This window comes from Pectinophora gossypiella, chromosome 17 (assembly GCF_024362695.1).
Source record: "Pectinophora gossypiella chromosome 17, ilPecGoss1.1, whole genome shotgun sequence".
Lineage (NCBI taxonomy): Eukaryota > Metazoa > Arthropoda > Insecta > Lepidoptera > Gelechiidae > Pectinophora > Pectinophora gossypiella.
In genome coordinates, this window is record NC_065420.1 from 11,294,356 (window position 1) to 11,313,087 (window position 18,732).

General features: G+C 39.7%; 2 protein-coding genes across 2 annotated transcripts in view; one reads left to right on the forward strand and one right to left on the reverse strand.

The window, feature by feature from the left end:
• Positions 1-2,960, reverse strand: part of LOC126374220 (ras-related protein Rab-23) — a 62,563-nt gene extending 59,603 nt beyond the window's left edge. The window contains exon 1 of the mRNA XM_050020728.1: positions 2,735-2,960. The gene's annotated coding sequence lies outside the window, so the exon portion shown is untranslated. The remainder of the gene's footprint in view (positions 1-2,734) is intronic.
• Positions 2,961-3,569: 609 nt separating this feature from the next.
• LOC126374180 (ubiquitin carboxyl-terminal hydrolase 14) lies at positions 3,570-17,079 on the forward strand. Its single transcript, XM_050020671.1, has 11 exons — positions 3,570-3,698; positions 4,310-4,488; positions 5,400-5,507; positions 6,377-6,491; positions 6,817-7,069; positions 7,524-7,683; positions 9,065-9,130; positions 9,838-10,020; positions 11,162-11,270; positions 12,187-12,366; positions 14,972-17,079. The coding sequence occupies exons 1-11, from the start codon at positions 3,683-3,685 to the stop codon at positions 15,091-15,093; spliced, it is 1,491 nt and encodes a 496-aa protein (XP_049876628.1). The 5' UTR covers positions 3,570-3,682; the 3' UTR covers positions 15,094-17,079.
• The last annotated feature ends 1,653 nt before the right edge of the window (positions 17,080-18,732 follow it).

Sequence of the window (18,732 nt, forward strand, 5' to 3'; positions counted from 1 at the left end):
TTCTATAACAGCAAAGAAGTACCTGCTGTAAATCGATTATAGTAATTACACCTATATATGGTCATACGTGGAGAATCTCTTTGTCTTAGCTTTTTATCATAAAAGGGTTAATTAAAACGTATTGTAGTCAATAAACTTTCAACTATTCAATCGTGAAACGTTTCATTTCATCAATCGGCTTGGCAAAACATAATGGAACGTAAAAACATTAAATTCTGTGAAGGTTTACTTAGGTACTTGTTAGTGTTAATGCAATCGAGAACATATTTGCTCAAGTTATAAAAAAATCCATTTGATATCAATTCAGAATCATGGTCTTAATCATCCCTCAAAGTTTTCGTTACGATGAGGGTGTAGGGATATACCTTTATGTATAAAACAGCACTACGATGACCCGCTGCTGAGGCGTTGGATGCAGCTGCACGCTGCTGTGCCAAGGGTCGCGCGGGTGTATTAGCTTAATTTGTATAAGTTGTTACTAACATTAGAATACATTACACGTTGTTTGTTACTAACATGTATATGGATACAGTCCGAAATAAATAATTTGAATTTGATTACATAAATAACCACTCATCGCGTCCAAGCCGTGTCCGGCGACGGCGACTCCTAAATGTCTATCCCAAGTAGGTACCGAAAGCTCAATATGTACGTAGGTAACCTATCAACTGAAAAATAGGATTAGCGTCAAAAGGCGGGACCAATTGCTTAATGTTGAAATTTCATATATATATATATATGATAGATATACTATCTATATATATATATATATATATATATATATATATATATATATATATACTATATATATATATATATATATATATATATATATATATATATATATATATCACTATATATATATATATATCATATATATATATATATAGTGTAGATACTTACCAAATAGTACTGGATAGGTAGTATATCTAACAATATGAAATTTCAACATTAAGCAATTGCTTCCGTCATTTTGACGCTAATAAAATAGGGGAACGTTATCGTTATTGTACAAATTAACACAAATTCTCGTGCAATAAGCCGCTAAGGTATGATAGGACATAAACAAATTTACGCTCACCTTTAAATTAAAGTACGCGATCGTTCAAAAGTAAAGTAGGTAAGTACTTGCTGATCGTGGTGACCATTTTGTTTGCAGAACCTGTTAATTAATACTGGTCGGAGAGGAAATACGTATTAAGTATGTGGAGAGCAGGTGCATGGCGTCATTTGGCAAGGTTGCGGATGGGGACGAACTTGTACTGTTGGTTATTTTTATAAGTACTTACTCATATCAGTATAGTTTGAATTGGGGCGGAAAGCAAGAGGGAAACCACTGCCCTATTTTTCCCTAAAAAGTAGCACGGAGCATGCTACACCGACAAAAGCGTGGCTGTTACATTAGTGATCTTGATTAAAATTCATAAATACTTAAGTTAAATGAAAAAAGAAAATGTTTTTCGTTAGTTTTAGATCTGTCTTTATTTAGTAATCGGAATTTCATAATTTATACCTAGTACATGTCCAATTTCTGTCATCTGTGTCTTTACTTAGTTTTATTACTATTAATAATCGAGACATGGCATTAAGATGACTGTGAATTAACTATTATTCAACGAGTAACCCAGTAAAAACTAAAGTGTTCAAAGCCACAACATTTCAAAGTCCTGCAAACGCCATTAGGGTTCCGCGAGCGTATAAAATTGAAAATTTATTGCCTATTCATACGACGTCACGTACGAACGTTATTTTATTTCTGGAATACGAATAAGAAGTGGGCAAATGGTATCATTAAGTGTGGCTCGATTAGTGCAGGTACCAGTGGCTACGCTGCTCCATTATAATTCCACACACTACAGTGGCAAAAACCACCGCTCGCGGCCTTGTGCCCGCACACGCCCGCGGCTGGAGTTTTTTGTATTTTGGACCCGCTTCGAGTGTTTATCTACGTGATTTAAATGTTTAGTTTTTTGGCACTTGACATGTTGGTGCTGTACTAAATAGGTAGTTGATCAGCCGCAGATAAGCGTAAGTATATAATTTGCTTATAAAATTTTCGAAATAAGTGAAATTTAGGTCTTAATATTTAATTAAGCTTCGCCAATTAGGTTTCAGACCGATTATAGTGTTATTTTCCGTGACTTTCTATAATTGATCTCCAATCATTAAACATTTGAAGTGTTATTCAGATTATTTTCGACTTTCTATACGATTGACTGACGAATGCAATTTGTCTTGAGATCTTAACGTATTTATCGTGTACATGAGAAAACAGAATGTTGCATTTTTTGCGACGTGATATAGGAATTATAATTGTATGCGGAATCCCCGGCGTGTGCAAATTGTCATGCTTGACCGACGATGTTTCTTCATTCATCTCCATGCTCCCGTTAAGTTATTGTTAAGTGTTACCCACACCTTTATTTACCTGATTGATTAACATTCAGAAATGTTTCTGAGGAAAATATATCGGCTTTTTTCATTTTGTTAATATCATTAAAATTCTTATCTTTATTGTAGTCGTAAATTCGATTCGCAATAAAATTAAAACCTCCTCAACTGGTATTTGAGCTTTTAAAAGAATAGGTACAAATAAATAGGTGCCTAATTTTATAGACATTATTACTTACATTTACAAAAGAAAGCTGAAACAAAATGTTATGACGACCACAAAACGATGGTAATTTATTTCTTATACATAATCTAAACTAAACCACAAAGCTCGCGAACTTACAGTAGGTAAGCTCTGCTCTCCGAAGCTCCTTGCATGGAATCAGTATAAGCATCCCGTGAAAACAGATCGCATTCAATTTCCACAACACACGCGGTTTTCACTTCACACAATGCGATTAACTTCACTTAGGAGAGAGCTTTTTCGTCGTGAGAATTTCTTGTGGAGGCGTTTAACGTGTGATCGCGTCGTAACGTGCGCGGGGACTGACGGGGCTGGCGGCCGGTGGCGGCGACTGCGCAGCCTTCGCGGTGGAAAGTTCATCGAACGAGTGCCGGCGCGGGCCGCGACGCCCCCTCATCATGTGAGAAAAGCGCTCGCGACCTTCGGAAAATTGTCAGCTAGCGTTACTAGGTGATAGATAATGAGAAGGTATGCAATTTTTGTAGGTAGGTAAGTACGTTATATTTTCGTGAATTGGATGTTTTCTAGCCAACAAATGACTAAGTTTTGGTAGAATGAACACCGTCTAAAGTTATTTTTATTATGGAAATCCTGCTTTAATAGGTAATTACAAACAAAAGACATATATACACCCAACTTAAAGAAAAGGCACTCACTTGGCCGGGCAGAGAGTAGGTATTTTTAGTAGTAGTGGGTATTTGAGGCTGAACCTAGGATATTTACATTAAAAAAATTGCCGAGAGAATACCACAGCCTACATAGACTGTTATATTGACTTAGGTGTATTAGGTTAAATAATATACTTTTTTATGTATAAGTTTAACGCGGAGTCGTGGACAAATATAATGTTATTTATTTTCTATTTATCAATAGGCTGTTAGGATATCCTACCTTTGTTTGTTTGCGTCTGAAATAAAAAACTCAAACTGTCAAAGTTGACACGGGACGAAAACGGTTGCTGAATCGTGACTTTTAATTCGTTCGAAATTCTTATGAACTACAAGTGCTTTGCTTATATAGTGCTTAATTTTATTATTACTGATCACAATGCCTAAGGTTTCAGGTAAGTTTTGACGAGTTTACAAAGTTTGGAAATTGCTAGCTCATTCTAGAAAGTTTGAGGTTAGGACCTATCTAAATGTCAGCATATTTGGTAATTTAGATGTATTTGTTTCTATTTCAGGCCTTGGTTTAGCTCTGAGTAGGTTCTTACTTATAAGAGAATACGTTTTAACATTAGAGACATGGATAATATAAAAAATGCTTTGTCATCTGATGTAAATGTATGACAAAATATTTGTTTGCTATGGCGGCCTCCGCCGGTGTTTACGATCTTGTCCTATTTTCATTGCTGCATTTATAAATTAATGCCTTACATATAATATCACTTTCACACTTAAGAACGTAAAGTGAAATTGAATATTACAATAAAATACAATTAATATATTGCACCAAAACAAGGAAATAGTTTACAAAAAAGAATCATATAAGATTACATTATTACAAATCATTTTATAGACTATCTAAACCACTTTTTTAATAACAAAAGCAGTTGTGTACATTACCACTAAGACAAAAACAAAAAAATATATGATCTTCAGTTTTTTACCAATGAGTTTATTAATAGTAAAGGTAATGATTAATGATATAATAAGAAAACCATTTGTCTCCCAGTAAAGGTAAAATGGGGGAAGGAGATGTTCCCGGGGGTGGAAGTGAACACAGACGATGATCCTGTGGTGTTCAAGGCACAAATCTTTGCACTGACGGGAGTGCAGCCTGAGAGACAGAAGGTCGTCTGCAAGGGCATCACACTCAAGGATGATGCGTGGGGTAACTTCAAGTTGACCAATGTAAGTCAGTTGCATAATTCCACTATTTTAAGTTGTAACCAGTTGTTTTGTTCTTTTTTTCTCTTAATTAATTATTTTCAACAAAAAAAATATTCCTACATTATATTGTTTGGCAATTGGTAATAAAATAAAAGATCTAATTACTTTTCAAGGTTGTACTCTTGACACATTGCCAGAAAAAGTTCTCTTTTAAGAAATAAATTTAAAAAGTTAAAGCACATTTTATTTGTAGAACTCTATAACTAATAGTATAAATAAAAAAATATAAATTATAAATTTAAAAGTTATTTAAAATATTTTTTTATTTGGATTCAAATAATACTCGTTCACATACATATACATAGCATTTCACAGCTGGTGAGGACAGTGTGTAATCACTTTCACTTTGTTTGTAAAGGTCATCATACTGAATTCTGTTTGTCATTCTAATGAATGATTTTAGATTGTTAAATACTTATAATACATAGGCAAAGGATTGGTCAACCTGATAATATAAACTAAAAGCCAAAAAGGTATTATAAATAATCAGAGACTCAAGAGAATGGATGTTAAAAAAGAAAAAAAAATTACACAGTGACGTTGGTTGCTTTAAATCTAACAAATGCATCAAATCTGATTAAACTGATTACCTAAATGATATAAATGACTGGTATTAAATGTGTTCCTCTAGTTATTAAATAATTTGTAATGTATACCTTCATTGATTTATTGCTGTTGCAGTTTCTTGTCATTTCTTCTCCTCAGCCATAACATCTTGCGAAATGACGTAAATTCAAAAGTGTTACATTGACCTCCAACAAATTTATCCATGATAATTACGTTGAATAAATGGTTCTGATTCTAAAGTTTTGTGACTGATTGCATGTAAAAAGAAATCCGAAATAAAAAATTATTATAAACATTTTTTTTAGAATGCTCTGGTGCTGGTGATGGGCAGTAAGGAGGAGGACGTGCCGGCGGCGCCCGTGGAACAGACGCGCTTCGTCGAGGACATGAACGAGTCAGAACTCGCCACCGCTGTGAGTACATGCTTATTTTCTAAGGTGTATGAATAGTAAGGGATGAGCTAAGAAAGTGTGATGGTTTGCGTGAAAGATGTATGTGTACATGAAAAAGTAATTAGATGAAAGTACACAGACGAAACGAACTGAGGAGCTCGGTGGCGCAGCGATAAACGCGCTCGGTCTGCGATGGTTGAAGTTAAGTAACTTTCGCAAAGGCCGGTCATAGGATGGGTGACCACAAAAAAAAGTTTTCATCTCGAGCTCCTCTGTCCTTCGGAAGGCACGTTAAGCCGTTGGTCCCGGCTGCTTTAGCAGGCGTTAATAACCAACAATCCGCACTGGGCCCGCGTGGTGGTTTAAGGCCCGATCTCCCTATCCATCCATAGGGAAGGCCCGTGCCCCACCAGTGGGAACGTGATGATGATGACACAGACGAAAACATTTTGTGCTGGCCCAGGTGTGGAATAACGACAGTCATACTCATATAAGATTGATTAAGTTGGTTTAAACCATTTTACAATAAAGAATTCAAACCTTTTTATTACAATAATAGTTGTATACATTACCATGATGAAGACATACAAATATATACATCTATAGGGACAGGAAGACTTATCTAGTGGTAAAGTAGAACAGATTTTTTTGGAGATTTGTAAGAATTTTAGAAATTAATTTAGTGTGCAGAATATTTTTTTCATTTGAATTTGATTAAAATGAATATATTTGCAAGGGCAATTCTTTGACAGCATAATTATTTAGCACCACCCCGCTTTTTAGAGTTGCAGTCGCCAAAATAAGAACAGCCCTGATGCTCTCCAATTTCCAATAGGAGAGGAACTGGAAGAAGAATTATTTGAAATACAGACTGATTTATTTCTTTGCAGTTGGATCTGCCTGAGGGTTTGATCAACTTGGGTAACACTTGCTACATGAATGCCACAGTACAGTGCCTGAAGACAGTACCAGAACTGAAGAATGCATTGCTCGCCTACGACAAAAGTAAGTTTTACATTTAAATGTCACTCTTGTCCGTCTCATCCGCCTAAAATTACTGCAGCTTCTCAGAATCTGTATAGCCAGGGAGAAGAAGCTGCAAGAAAATCCTTGGCACAGGGCCCCAGATATTCTTTTTTTTTATTAACTTTTATACAATTTAGTAATTTGACTGCCTAATATCAGTTCCCAGACGGCGTCAGATGTTACACACGCAGATGAGCGTGTACGACAACGTCAATGTGTAGTTTCTGTTTAAAATGAGGTGTTTTGTGTGAAGTGTCCGGGGTGTGGTAAGGGTTAGAGTTGAACGTGCGTGATATTGGCACAGGCTCGGCGGGCGGCACGGCGGGCGACCTGACGACGGCGCTGAGCGAGACCATGTGTGCGCTGGAGGGCGGCGGCGCGGGCGCGTGCGCGGGCGCCGCGGCGCGGCTGCTGCGCGCGCTGCACGCCACGGCGCCGCGCTTCGCCGAGCGCGGGCCCGGCGGCGGGCTGGCGCAGCAGGACGCCTCCGAGTGCTGGAGCGAGATCGTGCGCGCGCTGCAGCAGCGGCTGCCCGCCGCGCCCGCCACCGCCGGCAGGTGAGGGGGACAGCTTGTATTCGTAAACTCAGTATCAGTCAAGGTCACTACGGCTTGGCGGCTACCGTTCCTTGGCAAATCTTGCTCTTTGCTCCCGACCTCTACGGCACGTAATAAGACAACGGGAGGAAATATAAGCAATAAGGCCGCCGGTTGTGCCTTTCTGTATCTGTTATCCCTGTATCTTATGTCCATTGTGCTCAAAAAAGTATTTTATCTATCTATAAGAACTTCATTTTGCATTTAAGTATATCCACCTAATGTTTGTTATGCCACCATCATACAAATTGAAATTATTTATTTAAGTAACATTTTGACTCAATGTGTTATTAATAACGGGTTATGTGCGAGGTGGGTTAATAACCTCAGAAACCAGTTGATAACTCAATTACAACTGGGCGGCGAATATTGAGTCAAAGGCTTTTCTGACCGATTTGTTTGTTTGTGACCGCAGCAGGTCTAACATAGTGGAGCAGTACTTCGGGGGCACGCTGGACGTGGAGCTGGTGTGCTCGGAGGCCGACGAGCCGCCCTCGCGCTCCACCGAGTCCTTCCTCCAGCTGTCCTGCTTCATCTCGCAAGACGTGAAGTATCTGCAGTCGGGGCTACGCTCGGTTAGACAACTCTTCTTCTTATCGTGTAGGTTGTGAGGTGGAATACCAACCTCATCAACCCTGCTATCAGAGTTATTACTGAGCGACAACTATTAACATAACATAGCACCTCACCTGTAGCCCCAAAGGCGTAGGTAGAGGTGTATAGTATACACACTCGCTTTTACACAGGTATATTTAACTCCCATGTAATAGAAAGCGAGCCTATTAATACATTACCCGATACATATCCTGAAAAACGATGTGATATCAATCACATAACATAACATAAATAGCCTATATACGTCCCACTGCTGGGCACAGGCCTCCTCTCAATCAACCGGAGAGGGTATGGAGCATACTCCACCACGCTTCTCCACTGCGGGTTGGTGGAGGTGTTTTTACGGCTAATAGCCGGGACCAACGGCTTAACGTGCCCTCCGAAGCACGGAATCAACTTACTTTTTCGGACAATCAGGTGATTCAAGCCTGAAAAGTCCTTACCAAAGGACAGTCTCACAAAGTGATTTCGACAATGTCCCCATCGGGAATCGAACCCGGACCTCCAGATCGTGAGCAGTAATAAATAAACTTTAATCATTTTATTTCTACACAATTCGATAGACAAAAACGTATGAAGAAAATATAATCTAAACAAGCGTTGAACCGCGCTTTAAACAGAACAGAAATGCGGGGGTAGGGGAAGAGAAATACAGCATGGAATAAAGAATAATACAACATACAGAACTGTCTCTGCCCCGCACTCATTGATAATAAAATAAAATAATAATTTGTATATTAAAATAATTGTATAAGAATATTTTACGTTTATTTTTAAAAGAACGTCTACGGCCCTGTGCCGAGGTTCTTCTTGCAGCTTTTCCCCGGCCATACAGGTTGTGAGAAGCTGCAGTAGTTTTAGGCGGATGAGACGTTCGTTATGTAAAAAAAAACATTCAAAGTGTAATTATGTTACCTAGTGGATAAAGAAATCGTATCGGGCGCCGACCTCAACCCCCCCCTCCCCCTCTGGGTCTTACTTTAGTCTTAAATAGCCGTAAGCCGCTAAGGAGTAAGCAGAACAGTGTGCGGTCTCTCGCTTGCACTTACGCCGGGTTTCCAATGACGCGGAGATGGGCGGAGCAGAGCGGAGATGTGCGGATTTGACCAATCACAGCGTTCGAGAGAGCGAAAAACGAAGACGTTCTGTCACTCTCTCCCTCACGGTGATTGGTCGATTCCTGCACATCTCCGCACAGCTCCGCGTCAATGCAAACGCAGCCTTATGCGTTAGGCGGCACACGGTATATGTCCAGGATGTCACGACAGGCAGAAACAAACTAGAGTTCAAATAATGGTAACGACTTATATGATTACTAATGTCAGTTCCCGTTTATTTCAGAAAATGTCGGAACAAATCACAAAAATGTCACAGACTTTGGGAAGAGATGCAATCTACACAAAAACGGTAAGTTACCCTTTTTTTTCTTTTATCGTGTCGGTTGTAAGGTAGATTACCAACACGATCAACCCTGGTGTCAGGGTTACTATTGAGCCGCCAAAGACATGGCTCATGCAATTTGACATTTGCGCATATAAAAGTGCTCGATGCAAAGAAATGTCAAATAGCAATATTGCTTTTTTAGATGAATTGCTTCGAAGTGGCCATTTTAACCCCTCTGATGGGAGTTGGGAGAAATAGGCAGTTTTTATCCTGATTCCCAATTCCATAGATTTTTTAGAATAGAATAGAAATAGTTTATTATAAAAGGGCGCCACACACAAAAAAAGACAACATCATATCAAATTTCCACTAAAACAATTACATAAAAGCAAGACGGATGTATTTTCGTCGGTTTATTTTCGTTTTGACGTTTATTTATTATTTATTTATTTATTTAATAAACACACGTAACAGGTTACAGACACAAATCTTATGAAATAATAAACTTTTTGAGGTTCAGACTGTAACCCAACTAGACGTATGCAAGTTATATAATACTATGGTGAGAAAACACGACGCAAATTAAAAGATATTACAATAAAATATACTTAGCTCCGCAACAACATGGTAACAATTACGATTCATGGATTAACGCAAATACAAAACAAATTTGCAATTACGTTTCTCAAGAAGTATCTCTAGCAATGTTGTTAACTAATGTGGTGTTCCAGAGTAAAATCAGCCGGCTGCCGGCGTACCTGACGGTGCAGTTCGTGCGGTTCTACTTCAAGGAGAAGGAGTCCATCAACGCCAAGATCCTCAAGGACGTGAAGTTCCCGCTCGAGCTGGACGTGTTCGAGCTGTGCTCGCCCGAGCTGCAGGAGCGGCTCGCGCCCATGAGGAGCAAGTTCAAGGTGGATATAACAATGTTTATGAGTCGTGCTAGCCCAGGCAGGAGAACAAGACTCACTGTGAGGTCGCAGGTTCCAATACCCAACACGGACCTAAACCAATGCATATATTCATACGCATATCGATATTTAGATTATTTAGGGGTTCCAGAAAACCAGGTATGCTCAAAAGTGACAGCTAACATTTCAAGGTTAGCCCAGCTGACGTCATCCCACCCTGCGTTGCCATTTCATAAAGAATAAATTAACCCACGACCAATGTTTTTTTGTATAAAGATTTTTATTGTGCATAAATTTAGGTACAGTAATAGTAGTGGTAGGTTAGGTAATTTAGTTTAGGTAGGTAGGTATTTACTTAGCAAGGAAATTTCGAACTTTTAGTGAAATATTTACTTACAGTTTTAATGATTTTTATATATGTGACAAGTAATAGTAATGAAATTCATTAGTCAGTCATTCGCTCAATTTTCAATAATAATATTTACGTCCTTGGAATGTTGGAGTTACCAATTTAATGATAACACAGTGGTAATACATACGTCATCAAAGGGCTAGTAACGGTGGCTTGTCATAGGATTGAGCATACATACATACATAAACAGCCTATATACGTCCCACTGCTGGGCACAGGCCTCCCCTCAATCAACCGAAGGGGGTATGGAGCATACTCCACCACGCTGCTCCAACGCGGGTTGGTGGAGGTGTTTTTACGGCTAATAGCCGGGACCAACGGCTTAACGTGCCCTCCGAAGCACGGAGCATATCAGGGTTAAAATGGCCACATCCAAGCAATTCGTCTAAGAAAGCAATATTAATTATTTATTTTTATTTGTGTCTATTGTGCTCAATAAAGTAAATACTTTATAAAAATTATCTATCTATTTGAGATTTGTTTGCATTGCGCACTTTTAACATTAAGTTTTCTTATACCATGATTGAAGCTAATAAAAATCCCTTTGATCCGTCTCTGAGTCAAACTAACCTATTATATCGTTACGTCATACATACAAAGTTCCATTTTATATCGTTTATTAACCCTTCGAACGGGAAACACTGATCTGGGCCAGACACAATGTAAAAACTATTGTGCCTCATCTCAGCAGATGAGAGGTTAAGATGATAGTAAACGCACATTTTGTTTCAGGAATTGGAAGACGCGTCAGTGGAGACGTCGCTCAGTTCACGAAACAAAAACCACGGCGACAGTAAAAAGGATAGCAATAAGACAGTTCTGCCCTACTGGTTCGAAGATGGTGAGAGCTTTACACTGAGTTACTTTATATTTTGCCAGTATTTTTCTCTTTATTTATGTATCAATATTTTATGTGTTATCGGAATATAGAACCGTGCCGTCGTCAAAATCGTTCTTCGTAAATTATAAAATCTAAATCTATTATGTTTGGGCACTGCATGGATATTTTTTGACGTGACTTATTGTAGATTTTCCGCAAATGGCTTTAACTACTTGGCCCTAGTATTGTTCTTCTATCGTGTGGGTTGTGAGGTGAATTACCAACCTCATCAACCCTGGTGTCTAGAGTTACTATCGAGCCGCCAAAGGCCCCTGACATGACTCATGTAACGACTACGTACTTACATCAGTAAGTAGTAACCGGGATCAACGGCTTAACATGCCGAAGCACGGATCGTCTTACTTTCGGACAATCAGGTGATCAGCTTGTAATGTCTTAACCAAACTAGGGATCACAAAGTGATTTTTGTGATTTTTGTGTTCCCACTGGGATTCGAACCCGGGTCCTTCGGATCGTGAGCCCAACGCTCTACTGGACCGCGGAGGCCGTGTTGTTCTTTATTCTGTGACTTGGGTAAAATTTGCGCAAAAAAAATAGTAAGAAAGAAAGAACGAAACGTTTATTATAAAGGGACACCACAGTAACAAATACAAAACAAATAACAAATATTATAATTTAAAACACGGAGTAACACACAACTTACAATCAAACAAAACACATAATAAAAACAACATACACGAGAAATACAAATAATTGAGTGTATGGACTGGTCAAAACCCGGGTGAGTGCCTTCAGCGCTCCCCATTTGTCCGGCCAAGTAGTTAATGCCATCTGCGGCAAATCTACAATAAGTCACGTCTAAAAAAAAAAACTGGTCAAAATAGGTATTAATAATCGAGAATGTGGCGTGTTGCAGACGTGGGCAGCAACAACAGCGGCTACTACCGGCTGCAGGCCGTGCTGACGCACCGCGGGCGCTCGTCGTCGTCGGGCCACTACGTGGCGTGGGTGGCGCGCGGGGACGGCTGGCTGCGCTGCGACGACGACAACGTCACGCCCGTGCCCGAGGACGAGGTGCTCAAGCTCAGCGGCGGGGGTACCTAGCTTCATTCTTCTTCTATCGAGTGGGTTGTGAGGTGGATTACCAACCCCCATCAACCCTGGTGTCAGGGTTACTATTGAACCGCCAAAGGCCCCTGACATGGCTCATGTCATCATCATCATCATCAGCCCATTAACGTCCCCACTGCTGGGGCACGGGCCTTCCCTATGGATGGATAGGGAGATCGGGCCTTAACCACCACGCGGGCCCAGTGCGGATTGGTGGTTATTAACGACTGCTAATGCAGCCGGGACCAACGGCTTAACGTGCCTTCCGAAGCACGGAGGAGCTCGAGATGAAAACTTTTTTTTGTGGTCACCCATCCTATGACCGGCCTCTGCGAAAGTTGCTTAACTTCAACAATCGAAGACCGAGCGCGTTTACCGCTGCGCCACCGAGCTCCTCATGCAACGACTACTAACTTGCATCAGTAAGTAGTAACCGGATCATCTTACTTTACGACAATAAGGTGACCAGCCTGTAATGTCCTATAACCTAGCTAGGGATCAAAAAGTGATATTCGTGACATGTCCCCACCGGGATATGAACCCGGGACCTCCGGGTCGGGAGCCGAACGCTTAAACCACTGGACCACAGAGGCCCTTAAGCTTCATTACATAACATCATCATCTCCCTAGCGTTATCTCGTTTTCCACAGGGTCCACTTACCTAACCTGAATATTTGACAGGTTCGGTTTTTCACAGAAGCGACTGCCTGTCTGACCTTCTCGGGAAGGGAAAACTAGCCCATAAAGATTTTATCTATCCATCTCTATCTATCAATACAAGTTAGGTTAAGTTCACATACCCACTAACTGTGAAAGGCATACTTACAATACAAGAAATAAACATAAAATTGCTATTCATAATTCTAGATTAAGTAAATTAAATTCATCTTTTTTGGGGTTATGTATACGTTTTTACAATAATATACCAGATAATATTTTAAATTTGTCAGAAAATAAATTTAAAGCTCATGTGAAGCTTACTTTATGTAAAAAAGCTTATTATAAGATTGATGACTACCTAAATGATAAAAATGTCTGGTATTGAATGTGTTCCTCTAGTTATTAAATAACTTGTAATGTATATCCTCATTGGTTTTTAAAAGATGTGTTGCTGTTGCAGTTTCTTGTCATTTCTTCTCCTCAGCCATAACACCTTACGAAATGACGTAAATTTAAAAATGTTAGGTACATTGACCTTCAACAAGTTTATCCATGATAATTACGTTGAATAAATGATTCTGATTTCCACCTAAATGCATTTCTCGGGAATGTGGGTTTCCTCACGATGTTTTCCTTCAAACATGAATTCGAAACAAATCCGACAATCATTGGTGTAGGCCTGTACTGGATTCGAACCTGCGACCTAATAGTGAGAGGCAAGCGTTCTACCAACTGGGCTACCACGAGTCTATAAGTGTTTTTTTTTAGCTAGAAGAAGTAGAGACTATTAAAACCGCCCTGTGTTCTTTTTTTTCTAACAGCCTCCGTGGTCTAGTGGTTAGAGCGTTAGGCTCACGATCTGGATGTCCGGGTTCGATTCCCGATGGGGACATTGTCGAAATCACTTTGTGAGACTGTCCTTTGTTTGGTAAGGACTTTTCAGGCTCACCTGATTGTCCGAAGAAGTAAGATGATTCCGTGCTTCGGAGGGCACGTTAAGCCGTTGGTCCCGGCTATTAGCCGTAAGAATACCTCCACCAACCCGCAGTGGAGCAGCGTGGTGGAGTATGCTCCATACCCCCTTCGGTTGATTGAGGGGAGGCCTGTGCCCAGCAGTGGGACGTATATAGGCAGTTTATGTTATGTATGTTCTTTTTTTACCTAAAGTCTAATCACATAGAACTGGTATACCAAATAGACAACCAATAAAAAAGTGCAGCGCATCTTGTCACAAACGACGGCGTGTAACGACACTGTACAACCGACTTGTACTTTATTTGAACAGCAATAACATCTCAATTTGAGGGAACGAACTTATACTATCTGCATAACTTAATGTATACGTATTTTCAACATGGTTCGGACATTTTTTTTAGGCAAACTCCTTAGCGAATGTGAATCTATTTGCTTATAGGATTTCAGTGCTCACTTGGGGGTTAAAAGGCCACATCAAAGAAATTCACCTAAAAGCATTATTGCTATTTGACATTTGTTTGCATTGCGCACTTTTATATGCGCAATTGTCAAATTGCAATATTGCTTTCTTAGATGAATTGCTTTGAAGTGGCCTTTTTAACCCCCCAGCCCAGGGTTGCATTACATTTCACGACTTTACAGTGCAGAAGCGCCAATGCGTCGTATAAAAAATAATATAATTAGACATATGAGACAATCTAAACAATCTAATCTAATCTAGCCTACAAGATCCCACTGCTAGGCAAAGGCCTCCCCTTCCTCTTAAACAATATAAAACATTTAATTTTCACACGTCATTCATCATCTCACAGAACCTCAGACACTCGCGACACACATACGTCCACTCACTCATAAATAGATCACACTCTGATGCTGATGCAAGGAAAATGAATGATTAATAATAATTATTATAAATTTGTTTTTTCTATATAAAAAAAAAAATAATTTGTGTGCAGGCGACTGGCACTGCGCCTACCTGCTGTTGTACGGGCCCAAGGTGCTGGAGCTGCCGACGCCGGAGCCCGAGCCCATGCAGGTGGAGCCCGAGCAGCCCGACGCGCCCACTGCGCAGGCGTAACAGGTCAATGACGCCGGGGCTTGGTAGCGAGCTGTTAGCCTCACGTGGCCCTAAAAATACCGGCCATAGTGTGACAAATTCTTGATAAAACACTACAAAACGTAGTTAGCATAAAGCTGCTGATAAATAACGCGAATTTTAAGCGCAAGCAATCAGCAAAGAGACAAAAACATTGTGATGTCCTTACGTGTAGATACTTTCGCTTTTTGCGGCGGATTCGTCTTAGTATGTTCCTCGTTAAAAGTAACATGATAGAATGACAGCAGGACAAATATAGTATACAGACTAGTGCAAAAGAAAAAGACAGAAGTGTGAAAGAGTCATATCACTCGTCTCTTTCGCGCTGTAGTCTGTGTTCAAGTAGTTGTCGCAGCCCGCGGTATGGTCGCGGTGAGGGGGGGGGGACGTTGTTTACTGTGCTGCTGGCTGACAAGATATGTATGATTTTTAACCTGTAAAATGAAAAATAAAACTATAGAACGATACGAACGTGTTTATAACGGTAACTCCGCCCCGCACCAATTCCAATCGGGCGCCGACCTCACCCCCTGTGGGTCTTACTTTAGTCTTAAATGGTTGTATGCCGCTAAGAAGTAACAGAGAGAGCGCGCGGACTGTGTCCTGCTCGCTCTTACGCGTTAGGCGGCACATGGTAAGGAGATTTTAATATAGATGTCTGGAGTGTAAAAAATGAAAACTAAGAACTGGGTTCTTAATTATTTTTTTTTAAAACATCTGCTGTCGTCGGACAGGTTTTGATTTCGGAGACGCGAGCGCACACGTCACGATTAGGGCTAACATGCGGAACGTGATAAAATTTTGTCACGGTCATTTTATCGATTCTGACGATATAATTGTCGTTTTGTCGATTGGTGCTAATATGTGAACCCAAATAAGTCATGTCGTTCTGTCAAAATACGAACAAAATCACGTGCCACGCATGTTAGGGGGAAAAAACAAACTTATCGATTTGGACAAAAATTATTGAACAGATCGATAATTTTATCACGTTGCTCATGTTAGCTCCTCAGGTCAAAATCAAATCAAATCAAATGCATTTATAGTATAACTATATGTAAACAAATAGCAGGCCTTATGCTTATAGTATGACATTCTCTATAGTTTACCTTTTACGTCAGGCCGCCTATTGTACTCTTTCTATGTCTTTTGTTTTGTATTTTCCTGCGGGCTTAGTACCGTAAGCGCGCGACTCTTTCTCGCCTCGACATACGTCACCCGTCACTCTCTCACAGTACTGTACAGAAAGAGACAGACGATCTCTGCCGCGGCGAGAAGGAGTCGCGTGCTTACGGTACGGTGCTAGGCCCGTGCAAAAAAGTATTTGTTACGTTATGTTATGTCACACTACCTCTCCCGCCCTGCCGTGAGCATATCGAAGGCGGTGACAACTTGCGCGCAGACTATAGAGCGAAATAGACATCTCTCTCTTTCACACTAGTCTGTATACTATATCACTATCCTACTGTCATTTTAATCGTAACAAGCTCTGTAACAGTATCACGTTACTGTTACAGTAACAGCTCGCTAGTAAGTGACCGGCTTTAAAAGCTTATTACCGACCTATGTTCCACGGCCCGCTCGTTTCGCCACCAACAACTACCTACCGGCAATCCGTATTGGGGTGAAATACCAGCCCACAACGCTACAACCAGATTTTTTGGTACTTCCAAAGGTTTTTTTATACGTCCCACTACTGGGCACAGAACTGTCTGCGTGTGTTGATGTCAACGGTTGAATTTTTTCACAACGCGATTATATCAAATATATATTTAATGTCATTATAGTGAGTTCATGTTCTTTAGAACCCTGTCACATTAACATATTTGGCATTTGATGTGACTTACAGTACAATTTGTCAAATAAGTTAACGTGACATGGTACTAATATACCTACGTATGAATGCTCCGTACGACCGTATATTGAACATCTTTTGCTAGATATGTTTGCGGACTGGCGAAATGATATTATGTAGGTAACAAAAATAGTGATTAATTTAAGGTAAAATTTACATTGAATATTTACTGTAGCACAAATATACACAAAGCATAATTAAATAATGTTCAACTAGCCAAATTAAGCCAAAATTATAAAACAGTAAGAACACTTACTTTTTGAAGTAGCACGATTTGAATTTGAGATATAGAGCTTCGCTTAGCGCGAAAGAGACGAGAGATATGTCTCATTTGCACAAGTGGTATATAGCTTAGTACAGTCATGAGCAATATCATGTACCCACTTTCGAACCCTGTCGCACTATCATATTTGACATTTAATGAGACTTACGGTTTAATTTGCCAAAAATATTAATGTGACAAGGTTTCAAAGTGTATACAGGGTGTTAGTGACATCGTAACGAATACTCAGAGGGATGATTCAGACCATGATTCTGAGTTAATATCAAGTGGAATTTTCCGTCGCAAAATTCATGTTATTTTTTTAGTTTTTTTAAATTATTTTCAATTCTATACTTTTGCGATGGAAAATTCCACTTGATATTAACTCAGAATAATCAGCTGAATCATCCCTCTCAGTATTCGTTACGATGTCACTTACACCCTATACAAGTACATACAGTAGCCATAGAAGTAGGTATGGGTGTTAGTGACACTGTAACGAATACTGAAGGGGATGATTCAGACCATGATTCTGAGTCGATATCAAGTGGAATTTCCTGTCGGAGAAGTCATGAAAATTTTAGAGCTTATTTTAATTATTTTCCATTCCATACTTTTGCGACGGAAAATTCCACTTGATATCAACTCAGAATCATGGCCTGAATCATCCCTCAAAGTTTTCGTTACGATGTCACTAACACCCTGTATATTAGTACTCGTGACCGTACGAAAGACGTGGGATTATCACTATTCATGCTACGTTGAAAGGAGTGTAATATAAATGAGAAATTTTCCAGGCTACGTTCCTGAAAAACAATATAGATAGCGCTGTACAGTTTTCCTTCGTTTTCTTTTGAATTTCGTGGATAACAGACATATGTATCGTTCATCTTTGTTTTTGGGTATAAATGATGACCCTTTTTATTACACCCAGGCACAAAGGTGGAAGATGTATTCCACCCATTATTTATTTATTTATTCTGATCAAAATAAAGAGAAGCAATATATTTATTTATTTATTTATCAATGTTCTAGAACTATCTTTACAAGACTATCCCAATACAATCATCATCATCATCATCATCAGCCCATAAACGTCCCCACTGCTGGGGCACGGGCCTTCCCTATGGATGGATAGGGAGATCCCAATACAATAGTTCACTAGAAATATACATAATTATACAAATCTTAAAGTAGGAGCAATTAATTATATAGTACATAGCATGTAACATATAAGGTGACCTTTCGGAATTCGGCCAGGCTACATATATCAGTCCTTTCTGCGATCTCATTAAGTGTGTGCAGTGCTCGAGTCAGGGGCGATTTGTTTACAAGGTTCGTCCGTCCCCTGGCAACGCTGAACAGCCGAGCTGATATAGGTAGCCAGCAACATAATTCTATACATAATGTGATTTAAATATCAAGCAACAATTATTTTTATATATGCTTCTGCCAGTATTTGGTACCCGAGTAAGGAAAAAATAGTAATTATCACATTTAAACT

Excerpts from the sequence above, each read along its gene's own strand:
- LOC126374180 (XM_050020671.1), top strand. Across the intron at positions 11,271-12,186 it reads GCCCTACTGGTTCGAAGATG|ACGTGGGCAGCAACAACAGC; the intron begins GTGAGAGCTTTA and ends GGCGTGTTGCAG. Across the intron at positions 12,367-14,971 it reads GCTCAAGCTCAGCGGCGGGG|GCGACTGGCACTGCGCCTAC; the intron begins GTACCTAGCTTC and ends ATTTGTGTGCAG.